The following is a 15,872-nucleotide window of genomic DNA, read 5'->3' as shown; positions in this document are numbered from 1 at the left end:
ATAGTTGGTGTGAAGTGAACCCTTTTTAGAAATCAAAGATTTGTGAATGAGATGTTCGATTGGTGATGCCATGTGTGTGTATTAATTCATCAAGGTAGACTGGGTGTTACATGGACTGATTCGCTCCCAGAAACATACTCGCACGGATGGCTATGGGAACATCAATTCGTACTGGGCACTTCACTGAAGTCTACAAAGGACCAAAGGCTTAGGAGGATGGGAAATTATCTGATTCCGAGAAGAACGCGTACGTTTATAACTTTTCTTTTCCTTATTTCATACATGCCTTATACATTGCCATATCTATCCCACCTTTTCTACTGAGAGGGAAGAATGATATCCAACAAACAGTACTCTTACATTTCTCTCTTCTCCCCCGTTCCCCCCATGTCTCTCATAATGAACGTCCCACTCCCACTCCCACTCCTACATCACAAATACAGATCCATCAACCTCTCAAAGTACCTCCTCGCCTGCACACCCTCCATCCCCACCTTGACATTCCCATTCCGCCTCCCGTTCCCCTTCCCATTCCCCTTCCCTGCCCCCGCACTCTCGACGCCTGCCTCCGGACCAAGGATATCCTTCAGCACCTCGACGGCCCTGTCAGCGTGCGGCTGGTTCGCGAGCTCGATGTTCAGCCTGCCGGACGCGACTTCGCTGGGCCCGACGACCACGATGTGGTTGTACTTCTTCGCCTTCGCCTCTGCGATTTTCTTGCCGAGCGGGCGCGCGGACACGTCTGTCGTGATTGGGATGAGGGGTTTTGAGAGGGGGAGGGGGGTTGGTTTGCTGGGTCGTGTGAGGTTATCGTCGTTGGGGGAGTTGGAGGAGCCGGGGGGGTCGTTGAGGAGGCCGGAGAGGACGGATTGGAGGGTTTCGACGTGGGCGATGGTGGCGGGGTCGGTGTTCACGGAGAGGATTGTTGCGGGGCGGGGGGACAGCCAGAAGGGGTAGGTGCCGCTGTAGTGCTCGATCAGGAGGGCCATGAAGCGCTCCAGCGAGCCGTAGATGGCGCGGTGGATTATCACGGGGCGGCGGGTCGCGGTGGGGTTGTTGCTATTGTTGTCGTTGTCTGTGACGGGTGGGGAGGAGGAGGAGGAGGAGGAGGAGGCATTGGTTTCGGCGAGCTCAGCTGGGGAGGCTTGGTACTGGAGGTCGAAGCGCTGTGGTAGCTGGAAGTCGAGCTGGATGGTGGCGGTCTGGTGCTCCTTGCCCTGGTTGTCTTTGAGGATGATGTCGATCTTGGGGCCGTAGAATGCGCCGTCGCCTGCGTTGATGGACCACTCCCGGCCGCTGTTGTTGAGCGCCGTGGTCAGTTGCGACTCTGCGCGCGTCCATTCTTCAATAGTGCCGATGAAGTGGTCGTCTGGCCGGGTGGAGAGCAGGAGCTTGTACGGGCCTAGGTTGAACGTCTCGTACACCATGCTCACGAACTCCAGCGTCCGTTCAATCTCGCTGAGGATCTGGTCGGGCCGGCAGAAGATGTGTGCGTCGTCCTGGTGGAAGCGCCGTACTCTCGTGAGCCCTGTCAATGTGCCAGAGATCTCGTTCCTGTGCAGCGCACTGAAGTCGGCGTAGCGGACGGGCAGGTCTCGCCAACTCCTAAGGCCGCCCTCTCCTTCGCGAAAAAGCAAACAGTGCCCGGGACAATTCATAGGTTTCAGTCCGAATTCTTCGTCTTCCCCTTTCTCTTTGCCCTCTGTTTCGCCTGTTGCTCCCCGTCCCTGCACACTGAACATGTCGTCCGCATAATTATCCCAGTGGCCCGAGGCCTCCCATAGAGACTTCTTGTATATCGTTGGCGTCACGACTTCGCGAAACCCGAATTGTGGATACTGTGCCCGGAGGAAGGCTTGCAGTTTCTGGAATATGTGGGTTCCATTGGGGAGCAGTAGAGGAGAGCCCGGGCTATAGGGGGAGGTGATAAAGAGATTGTGAGTCTGGGCGAGAGTACGATGGTCTGTCTGAGGAGTCGGTGGGTCAGATGTTGTGGGATTGAGCTGGGCTCGTTGGTTGTTCGATGATGATTGCGTGGAGAAACCCGCAGTTTCGGCGTGGGATAGTGGCCTTGTGGAGCAGGAGCAGCTCCTAATGGTGGTCTTCACATTCTGATTACGGTCGGAGTACCGCAGCCACAGGAGCGGGGTCTTCTTCAACGAGGTCCGTGGTAGGAGGGCGCGAAGAGGCAGCATTGAGAACATGTGGGAGGGGGGCGATGGTCAATTGTGCTCCAGGTAGATCGGGATGCATCAAGCGGGTTTAGTGGCTTGGCAGCACATCACATACATCATAGGACGACGACGTACCTAATGTAACGACATATCATGTTCATGTTCAACCACAATTCATCCATCTTCTTCATTGCGTGTCTAATCAGTGATATCTCGTATGTATTCCCTATACGAGTGATATATCTAACGTATCTATCGTTGAGAAATATGATATCCATACCCAGTCGTGCCTTCATATGGCCATCGCCAATGCTTGATCCCCACTCATAGGCTTGCGAGTGTCTCACTGCTCGTTACTCCTGCTAGACAAAGCGTCACCACGATGTGAGACTGTAGCAAAGAAAGTGGCACCTCTAAACGAACTTTATATTCTTTCTTTTTCTTTCGCCCCCTTTATTACTTCCAACTAATTGCTCATAAATATCTCCTCTGCTCTGTTTAGCAGCTGTCTCTGCACACTTTTGTTCAACAAACGCAACCATCATCAATATCCCTTTGATCCCCTTGATCCTTTTGTTCCCTTTGATCCCCTTGATCCCTTTGATTATCTCATTCCACCCCTCTTCCGTGAATACTTCGCTTTTTCATCCAAACGTACACTTGAATCGCGACGAGAAATATGTTGGTAAACCAGGCTCTACCTTAATTCAGGAACACCAGGACACTGGAACTCCACCTCCAACCAGACTCACCGCGACTTCATTCCAAAGACTCCAAACTACGCCAATGGAGGCGCCGGTCAGTAGCACTTCGTCTCGCCAGTCTCAGTCCCAATACTAACGATCACAGCAGCCACCAAGTTTAAGCTCCAAGGAGCCTACATATGTCAGCCTCTCAACGCACACATCGCTTGATTCGTCTACTACACCATTACCAATTCGTAAGACAAGGTCATCTCTGCGTCTGCAACTGCGGGAATTGCCAGCAAGCTCTAGGCAGCCTTTGTCTGACATCACGTCAATGCATACGATACCAGATGCGCCGGCGACATGGCCGCCTTTTCACAATACCAAGTCGTGTAGATGTTCATATTCACGGCAATTACCAGGTCTAAGCTTGAGAGAATCTTCACATGCCATACCCTCAATGAATGCGTCGCCAGATGCATCTGCCAACACCCAAAATCGAGAGACAGAAAGCCCAGATCACCGCTCCGCAAGCGTACCTTTGCCCTCAAGTCGACGTAGTGTTTCATTAGAGACCCGCGGTGAAATACGCACTACCGACAACAAACCTGATCCACTCTTCTACTTTCGTGTCATTTGGCGCTATATCATAGTCCCATTGTTGAAATATCTACTCACCACCGTCGGATATGTGGGCTACTGGATGCAACCTTATCTTGCGTTGGGACTCGCCATGGTTATCTTGTGGTTTGCTCTATCATATGCAGCCTTCACAATGCAAACCACTATGTCCGCTACTTTGGCTCCCTTATGCAACTTGCCCGGATCATCATATCTGTCGATGTGTGCCCATACTTCTACTACACCTACCGCATCGCAGGCGGCTCCCTTTGACGACCTTATGGCAGTTCAAGGCACCCTCGCAGATGTTTTATCCTCAGCAAAGGACACCTCGATGCTCCCATCTACGATGAAGGAGTCAGAACTCGGTTTTCGCCAAGTCAGATCCATCGTACGTCACACGCAACTGCCTTCAAGACCTGGACTCATCAATGAACTCGACAATTTCATCGAAACGGCCAGACAAGCTTCGCAGGATCTGACCGTATATAATTCTAAGCTCACCCACCTAGTGAACAGGGTGATCCGTCTGAACAAGTCAACCCGTGAAACACTTGAGGGTATCGCGGAGAAGGAAGTGAACACCAGCTCTTTGGAACGGTTGCTGGACTCTATCAATCCTTGGAAACTCTGGATTGCTCCCATTCCAGACAGTCAACAGTTGATATTCCAAAGATACGTAACCCATATATCCTTAGTCAAGCCGTACTTTACCGACCCAATCAAGCGAGGTGAATCCCTTCTTGCTGCACTAAACTCTATGGAGGACAAATTAGATGATATCGCCAACATTGCAGTAGAGGATGATGTCAAGATAACCACAGACCGTGAGATATTGCTCTCGCAACTCTGGACAAAACTAGGAGGTCACCAAGTAAAACGAAAACCGCAGGAAGGACATCTCAATATTCTTTCGCAATTGATGCATCAAAAACGCCTCGCAGCGAGCCATGTCGGCACAACTTTGTTAAAGCTCAACACCATCGTAGCAGAATTAGGAAAGCTACAAGAGACAGCCAACGCCACAGGACTGGTTCCATGGGATGATAGTAGGCCTTGGACACTCCATTTCGCCGATATTGAAGATCAAATCGAGCAATTTACAGATTTCGCGCGGACAGAAAGTCCATAGCCAGTCTTCTCAACTTCACCAAGAGAGAGACATTCGTATCTCATTGTAGCATTGTCACATCACCACAGGAATTCCATCTCAGCAATGCAAACTTGTTACGAATGAAGTTGGATAGTTATGTCGATGTTCTGTTGAGCTCTGTACTCTGTACCCAAGATAGAATGATACTTCTTAATATGCACAATGTTTATTTCTATACACCCCAAAGTATCAATCCATGCTGCCTGTTCATACCATCTTCAGTCTTGTACTCCTCTAATAAGGTTCTTGATCCCCTCCCCTATTGCAGTTCTCTCCCAAGCCTGCGGAGTGTCTTCAAAGTCCACAAAGGAGCTTATGAAACTCTTCACATTGACTTTCTCGTCTTGAAGCAGGTGGACTGCCAACTCGAAATCTCCAGAGGCGTATCGGAAGCAACCTCTTACCATCAGTTCCTTCTCACTCAGTGCTACGATAGGGAACTCAACCTTCGGTTGGCCAAGTCCAGTCTGGACAAACTTTCCACCTAGGCGAAGGATGTGAATTCCCGTTGCAATTGAGGATGCGGCGCCGGATGCTTCAATGACCGCATCTACACCTTCATCTTTCAATCGCAACTGTCCCAGAAGAGCTTTAGCGTTTGCCTCAGAAGTCGCGTTCGTATCGACCTTGAATACCTCACAGCCCGGTAACCAGCCCTTCGCAAAAACCAATTTCTTTTCCAGAACATCCACGAGCGCAATTCTTTGAGCACCGAAGTTTCGAGCCGCAGCCGCACAAAGAAGACCCACGGTGCCGCTACCCATAATGACCACTGTCTCTCCGGGTCTAATGTCCGCAAGCTTTGTAGCATGGATGGCCACACTTAGCGGCTCGACAAGTACGGCTTCTTCGAGGGAAATCGAATCTGGAAGACGATGAACAAAATCCTCCGGTATCTTCCAGAACTTCGATAAGGTGCCAGGAGTATCGGGCGCACCAGCCGTTGCAGGGGCAGCTGCAAAGCGCATCTTGCGGCAGAGATTGTATGTTCCGTTCTTGCATGCCTATGATACAATTCAGAATCGTCAGATTGTCCGCGCCGCGAATAATACCTTGCAGTATCTACATGGAACACCCGGCTCGATTGCTACATGATCCCCAATAGAGATGGATGTAACCTCGGAGCCAATAGAATGGATGATCCCCGATGCCTCGTGGCCCATGACAATGCCCCTTTGAGGATCCACCTTGTTGGTGATGCCGCCATGTTTCCAGAAGTGCACCTATATCACGCAAATTGTTAATGAGGAACTGAAGATAGAGATGATAAGAGAGAAGAATAATGGTCCATTTTGACTCACATCGCTCCCGCATGTTCCGATGAACGCGATCCGGACGAGTACATCTCTCGGGCCTAGCTCCTCAACAGGTCTGTCTTCAATTTTGACATTACCCGGGCCGTAAAGTACGACGGATGGATTTTCCATTGTTGCGATTGAGGTGGCCATTTCGCGATGATATCAACCTTTGGGAGAGGAGCCTTAAAGCAATGTTGAGAGATTCAGCTTAGACGATAACTCTTTAGTTAGGATGAGCCAGCCTTATTTATGTGTCTTTAAATAATCGATCAACCTCCCCCTCCGTAAGCAGCTCCAATTGAGGGACTTTTACGCGTGTAATCCTTTGTATGAGCGATGGTCTGGCGGGCGAACGTACATTTTGATTGGCCCCTGGGCGCGGATCTTCGTTCTGAATGTCTAGTTCCGATTACCCCTCAAGAGTAGAGCGCGTGCAATGGGTGAGATAGAGAATGAAGAGCCAAATTATTGTCGCAGGAATGATGCGCATTCAATACTGCGGGTACTAAATAGTAACGACTTGTAGCAAGTAATGATAAGGTGTGTGAATATTCTATTATATGGGTCGAAAGTTGATGTGCGTAGTCAACGTAGCGGTAACATTTCCCGTGTCTACTTTGTAGCTCTAACACGACTAGTGTACGTTCTACGTACCTCGTAGCATGCAAAATTGTTTCTAGTTATGAAAATGAAGTTCCAGAAAAAAAGAAAAGCGTCGATACAAGTGTTGGGATTCCTCTAGGTGTATTATAATGATCTGCCATAACCATGGCTAGCGGCGTAATCAATAATACCTAGTATGAGTATAGGTGCACTACACGATCAATATTATTTCGGCATATGGCGAACAAAAGCATTGAACTGCAACTCGTGGAACAATTTGTTCCTGTTTTGGCTCTTGAAGATTTGGCAAGGTTCGAGAGCCTGTTTCGATTCGAAACTTTCGCTGATGTCATACAAGGCTGTGCGATTTATTAGACCTCACTCAACTTAATAAGAACCAACAGGAAGGTAAGATCAGATGAGTCCATCCCCACCCCATCGAACAGCTTCAACCATGCCAATAGACGCTCTACCCAACTCTGCCACAAACCCGCTCTACATTTATCTTCATCCACCCACAGATGGAAAGTCAAAGTTTACTACAGGCGATCTCGTACAAGGTAAACTTCAGGTGCAAATGCTTGGCTACCATCAAGAGATAACATGTACTCTCAATGGATTCATGAATTGCAATGTGATCGAAGATGGAACAGTCCAAAGTTACTCCACCGCACTCTTCAAGATCCACAGCAACAAGTACCAAGTTTACGGTATCGACTCAACTGGTGCCCTTGGCCGCCGCGAGTTCCCTTTCCAGTTCAGATTCCCAGACACAGTAGAGCTCCCACCACATCCAGCGTTCCTTCAACGATCAGGCTTCGAGTGCAGCATTGGGCATACTCCTCCGCCAAGCTCAATATCGAACATGCTTCATTCTCACAGCTCACAAATCAAGTACTACATAGAAGCCACTAGTGTGCGGGCGCGTGGTAACATTCGAGGTCTGACCGTTCGTCAAAACATATCGTACATACCGCCTACACCGTCTACTATCAAGGATATGGCAGGAGACAGCCTCATCCCGCAGGCTTCTATCAGTGGCCCATCTCATTTCGTCCACATTCAAACAAACAAGCTTCGCCCAGAATCTGCACGAAGTGATAGTCTCTTGGAGAGGCTCAAATCGAAGAGGCACGAAGTCGCCCCGAGTGTTTCCTTCTCGATCTCTGCGCATGTCCCTCAGATAGCCATAATGGGGCAATCCCTCCCGATCACTTTGTCCCTAGAGCAAACGCACTCTGATCTATCGGACGGGCAATTCCCTGAGCTGTTTTTGCAAAAGATTTGCATAAAGCTCACCAGCAAGGTCACAGTCCGCGTGCCGGTACTTGCTACTGGCAGAGACACCGATTTCACCACCAGCCAGGAACATATCCTAAAGGATGCTGAATTTCCTAAGAACTCGCGCTTGATATATGACGGGGTTATGGTTGAAGAGTTGACCCAGGGCACTGGCGATGTCACTGTTCCTCGAATTATCTTACCAGGTTTCTCCAGCTATGCAATCAATAATGCCTGGGAAATTCAGATCATAATTTGTGGAATATGTGCGGGAGAGAAGTTTACACGGGTGGTCTGCAAGGGACCGATCAGGGTATATTCTGGGTTCGTCCGCAGCCCAGTCTCTCGGGATGATGACCACGCACTAGAGGGAGAAGAAATTCCGCCAACCGAAGAGTTACCCACCTACGAGCAAGCAATTCGGAGTTCATGAGCGCTATAGATATCAGATCTTATGGCTTGTTGCCTATTTTCCGCCTGCCCCTTTGATCACAAATCAGAGTATCGCTCGAAAGCTCTACCCCATACGTATAAGACCCAATTCGAACACTGTATAGCTTCGTTGAAGCCTCTACACAGTGCCGCAAAATATTGGCCATTTCTGCGTTTAGGGTGTGCTTTCCCAGCGTGTGCACTGAATCAGGATATGGATCAGCCAACGTTACTCTGGGTGGCTGCTCATTCTATTTCTCAGGGAATTGAGGGTGCGAATCTTGTTGACATTTGCATAGCGCAGTATGAATAACTGCACGTCACTTTTCTAAAGCTCATATTTACAGTGCCAATGTGACATGGACTTTTTCTCATATTGTAAATCTGATAATCGAATGTACCCCTCAACAGAAAATGATTAGAAAGTCTCTCGACATTAAACTAATGATCGTTTTGAGTAAGTATATCGTACAATGTATAGAGTTGCCCCTCCAAACGAGCATCAATTTCCACCTGCATTTGGCTGTCAGGCATCCCACAATGCCACCGGCGGCTCAGAGTCCGGATCAATTCGTGAAAGTGCGCTGTCAGCCACAAATAATCTGAAAGTCGCCCATTTATGTTTCTCTATTTACTGATTGTGGATATTATTCAAAAACGGACGCTAGTATGAATTCTGGCCTCAGCAAATGTTGGCTTCTATAAAGCTATCGCGAACCCCATTGGAATACATATTCTCGTGGATCGAAGACAAGTCACTTTTCATGTAGAAAGTATCTGAAATTAGAAAGATTTATTCTAGATGTACACATAGTAGCTCCCAGGTGACACAAAAATAACATTGGACTGTACATCAGTCGTTCGAATGTCCCGCAGCAACACTGTCCAATCGACTAGGCAGACGACCAAGGGGGGTAGGCTAATACTTACGATGGCCATGTTTTAGCCAGCGCTATGGAATATGAATATAAACAGTGTGGGGCAAACTAAGGGGTATTTCATTGACGTGAATATATGCATCCTCAGCTGATAATCTTCGCTAGGATGTATTTTTCGTAGGTGTATATTTGAATATACACAACGGGGTTCCAACGGCAACATACCAAATGATTGGGTTATGGAACGTCGCCGCTAATCCCACAAGGGCAATTTATATATTTCACATTGATTAGGGACGAGGATGCTGGGTAAGGCGGTGGCTAATTGCAGCACTGTATACGAGCGAACAATTTAGAGCTTTCCGGCCGATTACCCTACCGTGTTTAGGTCCAACAGCTTGGCTCTCGACCCCACAAGAGATACAATCTGGAATCCGGGGTACATGAGCTTCATAACTTATTTGAAGTGGTCTGGCCCCGCGACGATGGATGTTCACTGGAATAGCCACATTTCAGGTGTCATTTTCAACTCGACAATCTCTTGATCAATTCCAATGGCTCGAGCGCTCGTGATAACTGCGTTAGCAGCATCGATCCAACTTGCGCATTCTCAATGTACTCCAGTAGATGCGAATAAGTCCTATGATTACATCGTAATTGGATCTGGTGCTGGAGGCATCCCAATCGCCGACAAGCTAAGTGAGGCCGGGAAATCAGTTCTTCTGGTCGAGAAGGGCCCATTGTCCAGCGGAATATGGAACGGTACGATGAAGCCGTCATGGCTTGAGGGCACCAACCTGACCCGTTTTGACGTTCCCGGCTTGTTCAATCAAATCTGGGCAGACCCTACTGGCGTCAATTGCCCAGATCTTGACGTGATGGCGGGCTGGTAAGAATTGAAAATTTCCGTTCGGCATCGCATCGAATTCCAGGCTAACTGGTATCTAGTGTTTTGGGCGGTGGCACGGCGGTGAACTCTGCGCTCTATTGGAAGCCTCATCCAAGGGATTTTGATCTAAGTTTCCCTGATGGCTGGAAGAACTCAGATATGCAAAAGCACGTTGATACCGTTTTCAAGCGGATTCCTGGAGTACGTAGTCAATGCTCCAATATAGAAAATCATACTGATCCCCAATTATAGACAACAACTCCCTCGAAGGACGGAAAGCTGTACTTGCAGCAAGGATTTGATGCAGTCGGCAAAGGCTTGGTTGCAGGAGGGTTCAAGGAAATCATCCCGAACGATCACCCAGATCAAAAGAACAACACTTTCGGACACAGCACGTTCTTCATTGAGAATGGAGAGCGTCATGGCCCACTGAGGACATACCTAGCCACGGCAATGGAACGCGCAAACTTCAACTTGCTCGTCAATACCAACGCAAGAAGGCTCGTGCGAACTGGAGGACATGTTACAGGCGTTGAATTGGAATGCGCACAGGGACAGGGACGTTCTGGCATCGTCAAAGTAACACCAGGCACTGGTCGAGTTATTGTGTCAGCCGGCACCATGGGTTCTGCCAAACTTCTCTTCCGCAGTGAGCATGCATGATAGGAATGTCACGAAATTGAGACTAATCTAGCATAGGTGGCATTGGCCCCAAGGATCAGCTTGACGTCGTAAAAGGCTCAGCGCTTGATGGATCCACTATGATTGCCTCCGATCAGTGGATCAACCTTCCGGTCGGACAGAACTTGAACGATCATGTCGGTGTAAGTATCATGCAATCATGACGCTTGGGGAGAAGCTGCTAACAATTCATATAGACTGACATTCAGATTTCGCACCCAAGTATCGTCTTCTATGACTTTTATGGCGCCTGGAACAACCCAGTCAAAGCGGATGCGGATAAATACTTAAGTAAGGCAAAGATACAATTTTGGAGTTATGCTATACTGACAAAGACATAGAGGAACGAAGTGGAATCTTAGCTCAAGTAGCACCTAATCTTGGCCCAATTGTAAGTTTATTCCTCGAACAGAAAAATTACAGATACTGATAAGGCAGGCATGGAATCAATTCCAAGGCCCTGACGGAATCGTTCGACATATACAATGGCAGGCTAGAATTGAAGGTCGAACTCCTAGTAAGTCCCTCATTCAATTAATAACGGCTGATCAAGGTACTAACTATCATCAAAGCATCAATGACGATCACTCAGTATCTCGGCACGGGAACTGTTTCGCGTGGTAGAATGACCATTCTAGGCAATCTCAACACGCGCGTCTCCACCGTTCCCTACCTTCGCGATGCCAATGATAAAGCAGTCGTCATTCAGGGCATTGATTATATTCGCGGGATCTTGAGCAAGGTTCCCGATTTGACCTGGGTTGTACCAGCGGCCAACCAGAACACCACCGCGTTTGTTAACAGCGTAAGTAGACGAGCCATCTGTGTACTGTATCTTCTTTGGCTGAATCAATTTTAGGTTCCCGCTACTGTAGGATCTCGAGGCTCCAATCATTGGGTAGGATCCTGCACCATCGGTACAGATGACGGCCGCACTGGCGGGAAGTCTGTTGTTGATCTCGATACCAAAGTTTATGGGACAGACAATCTGTTTGTAGTTGATGCATCCATCTTCCCGGGAATGATGACGGGAAATCCAACAGCCATGATCATAGCTGTTGCGGAGCGTGCTGCGGAGAAGATTCTTGCCCTCAAAGCCCCAGCATCTAGGTCACGTATCATGAGAGATTGAACCTCAATAATGAATTGACGTATTCTGGGCTTTGAGGCTCAAGGAATGATTATGCGTGCATCAAGACTAATTCCGTGAACCCTCAACTGCCTGCAAAACCAGTACATCAATTGCGCGCAATCTTCACGCTTGCCCACTCAAACAAGCCAAGGTATAGTTGATCAGTAGGAAACCCTTCAAAGATTTGTAACTTATCATGCCCTAAATGATAATCCTAAGTTGAAGTAACGCAAAAGACGTAAAATACCACTGAATACGCTTCAAGACACGAAGCATATGGCATACATATGGTGATGATGGCCTAAATTGCACAGATTCGTCAGTGGTGGAGAAGATGCTCAGTCTGGTTGGTCGACTGCAACATGCTGTGCCTCATTACCTAAGGCACGCAACAAATCTGCATCCTCATAAAAACACCTCAGACCAAATACTCCCCCCACCGTGAAACCGACAAATTTGGAATTCTTCAATTATTTTCAATATCAGGTATAGAACGTTTCATTCAGAAATAAACTTCAGTAGTCGCAGTCGCCAGAGAGGTGGCACTCTTCCCAGGGCGCAGCCTGCGTAGGTTTAGTGAGCAGATAAGCCTATACGAAGGCAAGATCCAGTCACAGACTCTAGAATCATCTCCCTTGATTCATCATGTCTGCAAGGGTGCTTACAGCCGAGGAGCTTTCCAAAGCTGTTGTTTTTGGCGACTTCATGGCAGTATACAAGGTGGATGAAAAGACTGTGGTTAAGAAGGGCGAGGGCATCCGAATGGCCGAAGCACATGCTATGCGACTGGTTAGCGAAAAGACGACAGTCCCCGTTCTTGAAGTCTTCAATGCGTACACCGACCCTGAAAGTGGCCATGTGCACATTGTGATGGAGTTTGTTGAAGGGGATGTGCTTTCCAATGTGTGGGACAAGCTAAACAGCGATCAGCAAAACGAAATCACTGAACAGTTGCGTGATTACGTATCTCAGCTGCGCCAGATAAAAGGATCGTTCATTGGATCTACAGATGGCACAGCTTGCGAGGATCAATTGTTTACGGACATACTTGGTGGATATGGTCCATATGAGAACGAGAAGGCCTTCAATCAAGGAATTGTCACCGCATTTCGCAATACCTCCCAAGGAGGGTGGATAGATCTCGTCTGTGATATGGTCTTGTCGCTGAAAGACCATGAAATTATTCTGACCCACGGTGACCTCAGTCCCAGGAATATCATCGTGCAAGGGAGCAAAGTCAAGGCTGTATTGGATTGGGAAATGACTGGTTACTATCCTGAGTACTGGGAATACGCGAAGGCGATGTATAGGCTAGCATGGGTAGAGTCCTGGATCACAGGTCGTAACATCGAGAAGATAATGGACCAATACTTGTCGGAGTTGGCAATCCTTCTGAATGTGAGGACTATCGTGTGGTAGAGATAGGGAGGACCCGTACCATCATACTCGAAGAGGAGCTGCAGGACCAATATATATTTTCCTACCATGAATTATTCTGGTGTACGATCGGCGACGCTTTCCAAAGGTTATGTGCAGCATAAGGAGAATCATAGAGTAATAGATCAGGACACGCAAGAGAGTGCAAAAGTCACCCACCTATCTCCGAAGGCCAATTGACAACAGCGAAAATCTACCTATTCCACCTATGCGCCAATTGCGGGTCGTGCACATGAGGCCCCTGACTATAGAGACATCTCTACGCAACAGTATAAAATATAACACATCTGCGTCTAATAGGATGCGTTACTGGAATGTATGGAATATCTTCCCGCGCAAGCGATTCATAACGATCGATGCTTGAAGATTGAGAGAACAGGTGTTATGAAAAAATGATGATAGAATATTAGTAGGTTTGTTGGTAGGAGAGATCGTACCTTGTCTGTTTCAAGAATCTTGTTGCTTTAAGCCCTCAATACTGAGTTGGATAAGGTGGCGAATGGTGGAGGGTTCCAATTTCGGAAGGGGTTATGTTGGTGGACGCCTATAGAATTTACGCCTTATGTGAGTGAGACGATGTTGGCATTAGGCATGGATGTGGCTTAGAAGAGAAAGGAACTGGTTATACGACAGTGGCCCCGCTCATGTCGTGTCACAGTTTTGACAGAAGGACAACTTCTCTGTGTAATTCATCGCCATCCTTATTTCGTCTGATGGGGGATTATAGCCCTCACGATTAGATTTCTAGCTTGTCTATCGCCTATTATTCCTGCTATTTTTTAGAAGCAAGATCAAGCTTTCTTTGTCGCTTTGCTCACGATATGCTATGCTGCAAAGGTCGTTTGTCCCACCAGCCTCCACCAAAAGAGCAAGGCATTGGGGCGCAAAGTCCGTTGTGTTGTCACAACAGTCTCAACCTTGCCACAGCATGCAGTGCCCATTGCACGAAATCCGTCTTTTGTTGTTTGTTCTACTCCTGACCTTTCGGTGGCCCGTCTCGTGTCCAGTTGTCCATCACTTAGACCGAATGTAGTTAGAGGATCAAAAACGAGGACGAATGCGAATCGTTCTTCATGTAATATTACTGCAACAAAACTCCTTGCACCCAGCAGTCAACTGATTTTCCAGCTGAATTTGCTTGATTGGGATCCTGGCACCTAATTTACAGTACGATCCTTTGCGCATGTGGTCAAGTTTCTCTGAACGTGCTGTGCCACAATAGGCACATCATTCATCGCATTCATCTGTACTTAAGCTTTACGATAAATGATCTCAGGAGGCAGGTAATGATCCTTTTCCGGCTGCGCCTGTCACATTCTTGCTCGATCAAGCCTGAAAACGGGATGCCTGCCGTATAGCATGTTTCACGGACATGACATGCTGGCTGATGGACAGGAGATTGCCGAGCTGTGGATTGTGAAACATTTGGTGCGACAGGGTCAACGAACACCGTCGCCGACATTGTCCAATCAGAATGCTGATGCTGAGAAGTCACGTGGATAGACTATCACCCAGATGTGAGGATTGGCGCCCATCCTCTCAATGTTTGCAAACTAATTCTTTGCCCTAGTAATCTTCTCGTATACAATCAGAAGAACTCGTGTCCATCGTCTTCCCTGTAGCATACATATAACTTGACTACCTCCGCCGATCTGCACTCTTTTTTCCTTCAGTCAGTCGTTCTCATTGTTAAAACACAACACTCTTTGTCCGTTCTTGTTTGTCTATAGCAGAGCTATTGTTTATTATTACCTTCGTGGAAATTTTCCCTCATCCAACCTTTCGTGACCCATTTCTGTTACAATTTCAATATCTTCAACATGATGATCAAGGCTTCTCTCCTCGCCGTTTGCACTCTCGCCCTAGGCGCAACCGCCATGCCATTTCCACAAGCAGGTCAGCCAGCCATTTGCGCATCCAAAATCGAGGCCATAGTTCCATCCACCGTCTCCTGCGCCAATGCCCAATTCCCAGAAGAATGCGCAGACTCTTCCCGCGCAGCACCAGCAATCTCTCGCTCCTTCACCAAGTACGGCATCAACTCCAAGGGCGAACAGTCCGCTCTCGTCGCCCTCATGCTCTTCGAGTCTGGAAACTTCACCTTCAACAAGAACCACTTCCCCGGTGTCCCCGGCCAGGGCACCAAGAACATGCAATCGCCAGCTTTCAACCTGCTATACGCGCAGAGCGTCTTCGACAACCACACTGTTGGGTACGCGCAGGCTCAGGGCCCCGAGGCTGTTTTGAGGTTGGTCAGCAACGACAATGAGTCGTTCGGTAGCGCGGCGTGGTTCTTGAGTTCGCAGTGCAATCAGACGGTTAGGGACTCGTTGGCTACTGGCACCAAGGAGGGTTGGACTACGTTCTTGACCGGATGTGTTGGGACGACCGACACGCCGGAGCGTGACGCCGTTTGGGTTGCTACGAATGCTGTTTTGTAAAAAGATCATGGCCGTCTTTGTCGCCACTGCGTTGTGTGGTGGGTTGTTTAAGCGCAGTCGTTGTTTGGATGAGCGTACATACATACCCTTCTTCTCTTCTTCGCCAATATCGAATTGATTTTCTGTCCGGCTCTTGATACCCTTCAATTGACCATGACTTCCATTG

The 15,872-nt window shown here is 48.2% G+C and overlaps 7 protein-coding genes across 7 annotated transcripts; 5 read left to right on the top strand and 2 right to left on the bottom strand.

Moving 5' to 3' along the window:
* Positions 1–211: 211 nt before the first annotated feature.
* On the bottom strand, positions 212–2,207 carry BU24DRAFT_420980 (class II aaRS and biotin synthetase). The gene has a single exon (XM_033527610.1). It carries the CDS (start codon positions 2,193–2,195, stop codon positions 432–434), a length of 1,764 nt encoding a protein of 587 aa, XP_033386274.1. The 5' UTR covers positions 2,196–2,207; the 3' UTR covers positions 212–431.
* Positions 2,208–2,715: 508 nt separating this feature from the next.
* On the top strand, positions 2,716–4,733 carry BU24DRAFT_162295 (uncharacterized protein). The gene is made up of 2 exons (XM_033521390.1): positions 2,716–2,972; positions 3,024–4,733. The coding sequence occupies exons 1-2, from the start codon at positions 2,961–2,963 to the stop codon at positions 4,611–4,613; spliced, it is 1,602 nt and encodes a 533-aa protein (XP_033386273.1). The 5' UTR covers positions 2,716–2,960; the 3' UTR covers positions 4,614–4,733.
* A 38-nt stretch (positions 4,734–4,771) lies between these two features.
* Positions 4,772–6,147, bottom strand: BU24DRAFT_368113 (GroES-like protein). The gene is made up of 3 exons (XM_033524363.1): positions 5,936–6,147; positions 5,687–5,857; positions 4,772–5,638 (listed from the first exon to the last, which is right to left on the bottom strand). The coding sequence occupies exons 1-3, from the start codon at positions 6,080–6,082 to the stop codon at positions 4,853–4,855; spliced, it is 1,104 nt and encodes a 367-aa protein (XP_033386272.1). The 5' UTR covers positions 6,083–6,147; the 3' UTR covers positions 4,772–4,852.
* Positions 6,148–6,950: 803 nt separating this feature from the next.
* Positions 6,951–8,600, top strand: BU24DRAFT_420977 (uncharacterized protein). Its single transcript, XM_033527609.1, has one exon. The coding sequence runs from the start codon at positions 6,990–6,992 to the stop codon at positions 8,247–8,249; it is 1,260 nt and encodes a 419-aa protein (XP_033386271.1). The 5' UTR covers positions 6,951–6,989; the 3' UTR covers positions 8,250–8,600.
* A 1,080-nt stretch (positions 8,601–9,680) lies between these two features.
* BU24DRAFT_479184 (GMC oxidoreductase) lies at positions 9,681–11,828 on the top strand (the record flags this gene model as incomplete). The annotated part of the gene is made up of 9 exons (XM_033533061.1): positions 9,681–10,015; positions 10,075–10,216; positions 10,268–10,664; positions 10,715–10,839; positions 10,894–10,987; positions 11,038–11,087; positions 11,135–11,213; positions 11,269–11,501; positions 11,556–11,828. 9 exons carry the CDS (start codon positions 9,681–9,683, stop codon positions 11,826–11,828), a joined length of 1,728 nt encoding a protein of 575 aa, XP_033386270.1.
* Positions 11,829–12,416: 588 nt separating this feature from the next.
* Positions 12,417–13,253, top strand: BU24DRAFT_420976 (phosphotransferase enzyme family protein-like protein). The gene has a single exon (XM_033527608.1). It carries the CDS (start codon positions 12,474–12,476, stop codon positions 13,245–13,247), a length of 774 nt encoding a protein of 257 aa, XP_033386269.1. The 5' UTR covers positions 12,417–12,473; the 3' UTR covers positions 13,248–13,253.
* Positions 13,254–14,898: 1,645 nt separating this feature from the next.
* Positions 14,899–15,840, top strand: BU24DRAFT_420975 (uncharacterized protein). The gene has a single exon (XM_033527607.1). The coding sequence runs from the start codon at positions 15,086–15,088 to the stop codon at positions 15,704–15,706; it is 621 nt and encodes a 206-aa protein (XP_033386268.1). The 5' UTR covers positions 14,899–15,085; the 3' UTR covers positions 15,707–15,840.
* Positions 15,841–15,872: the final 32 nt, after the last annotated feature.

Source organism: Aaosphaeria arxii (genome assembly GCF_010015735.1).
Source record: "Aaosphaeria arxii CBS 175.79 unplaced genomic scaffold BU24scaffold_3, whole genome shotgun sequence".
NCBI classification, from domain to species: Eukaryota; Fungi; Ascomycota; class Dothideomycetes; order Pleosporales; genus Aaosphaeria; species Aaosphaeria arxii.
Note: the sequence above shows the minus strand (reverse complement) of the source record. Positions and strands in the feature narration are given on the sequence as shown.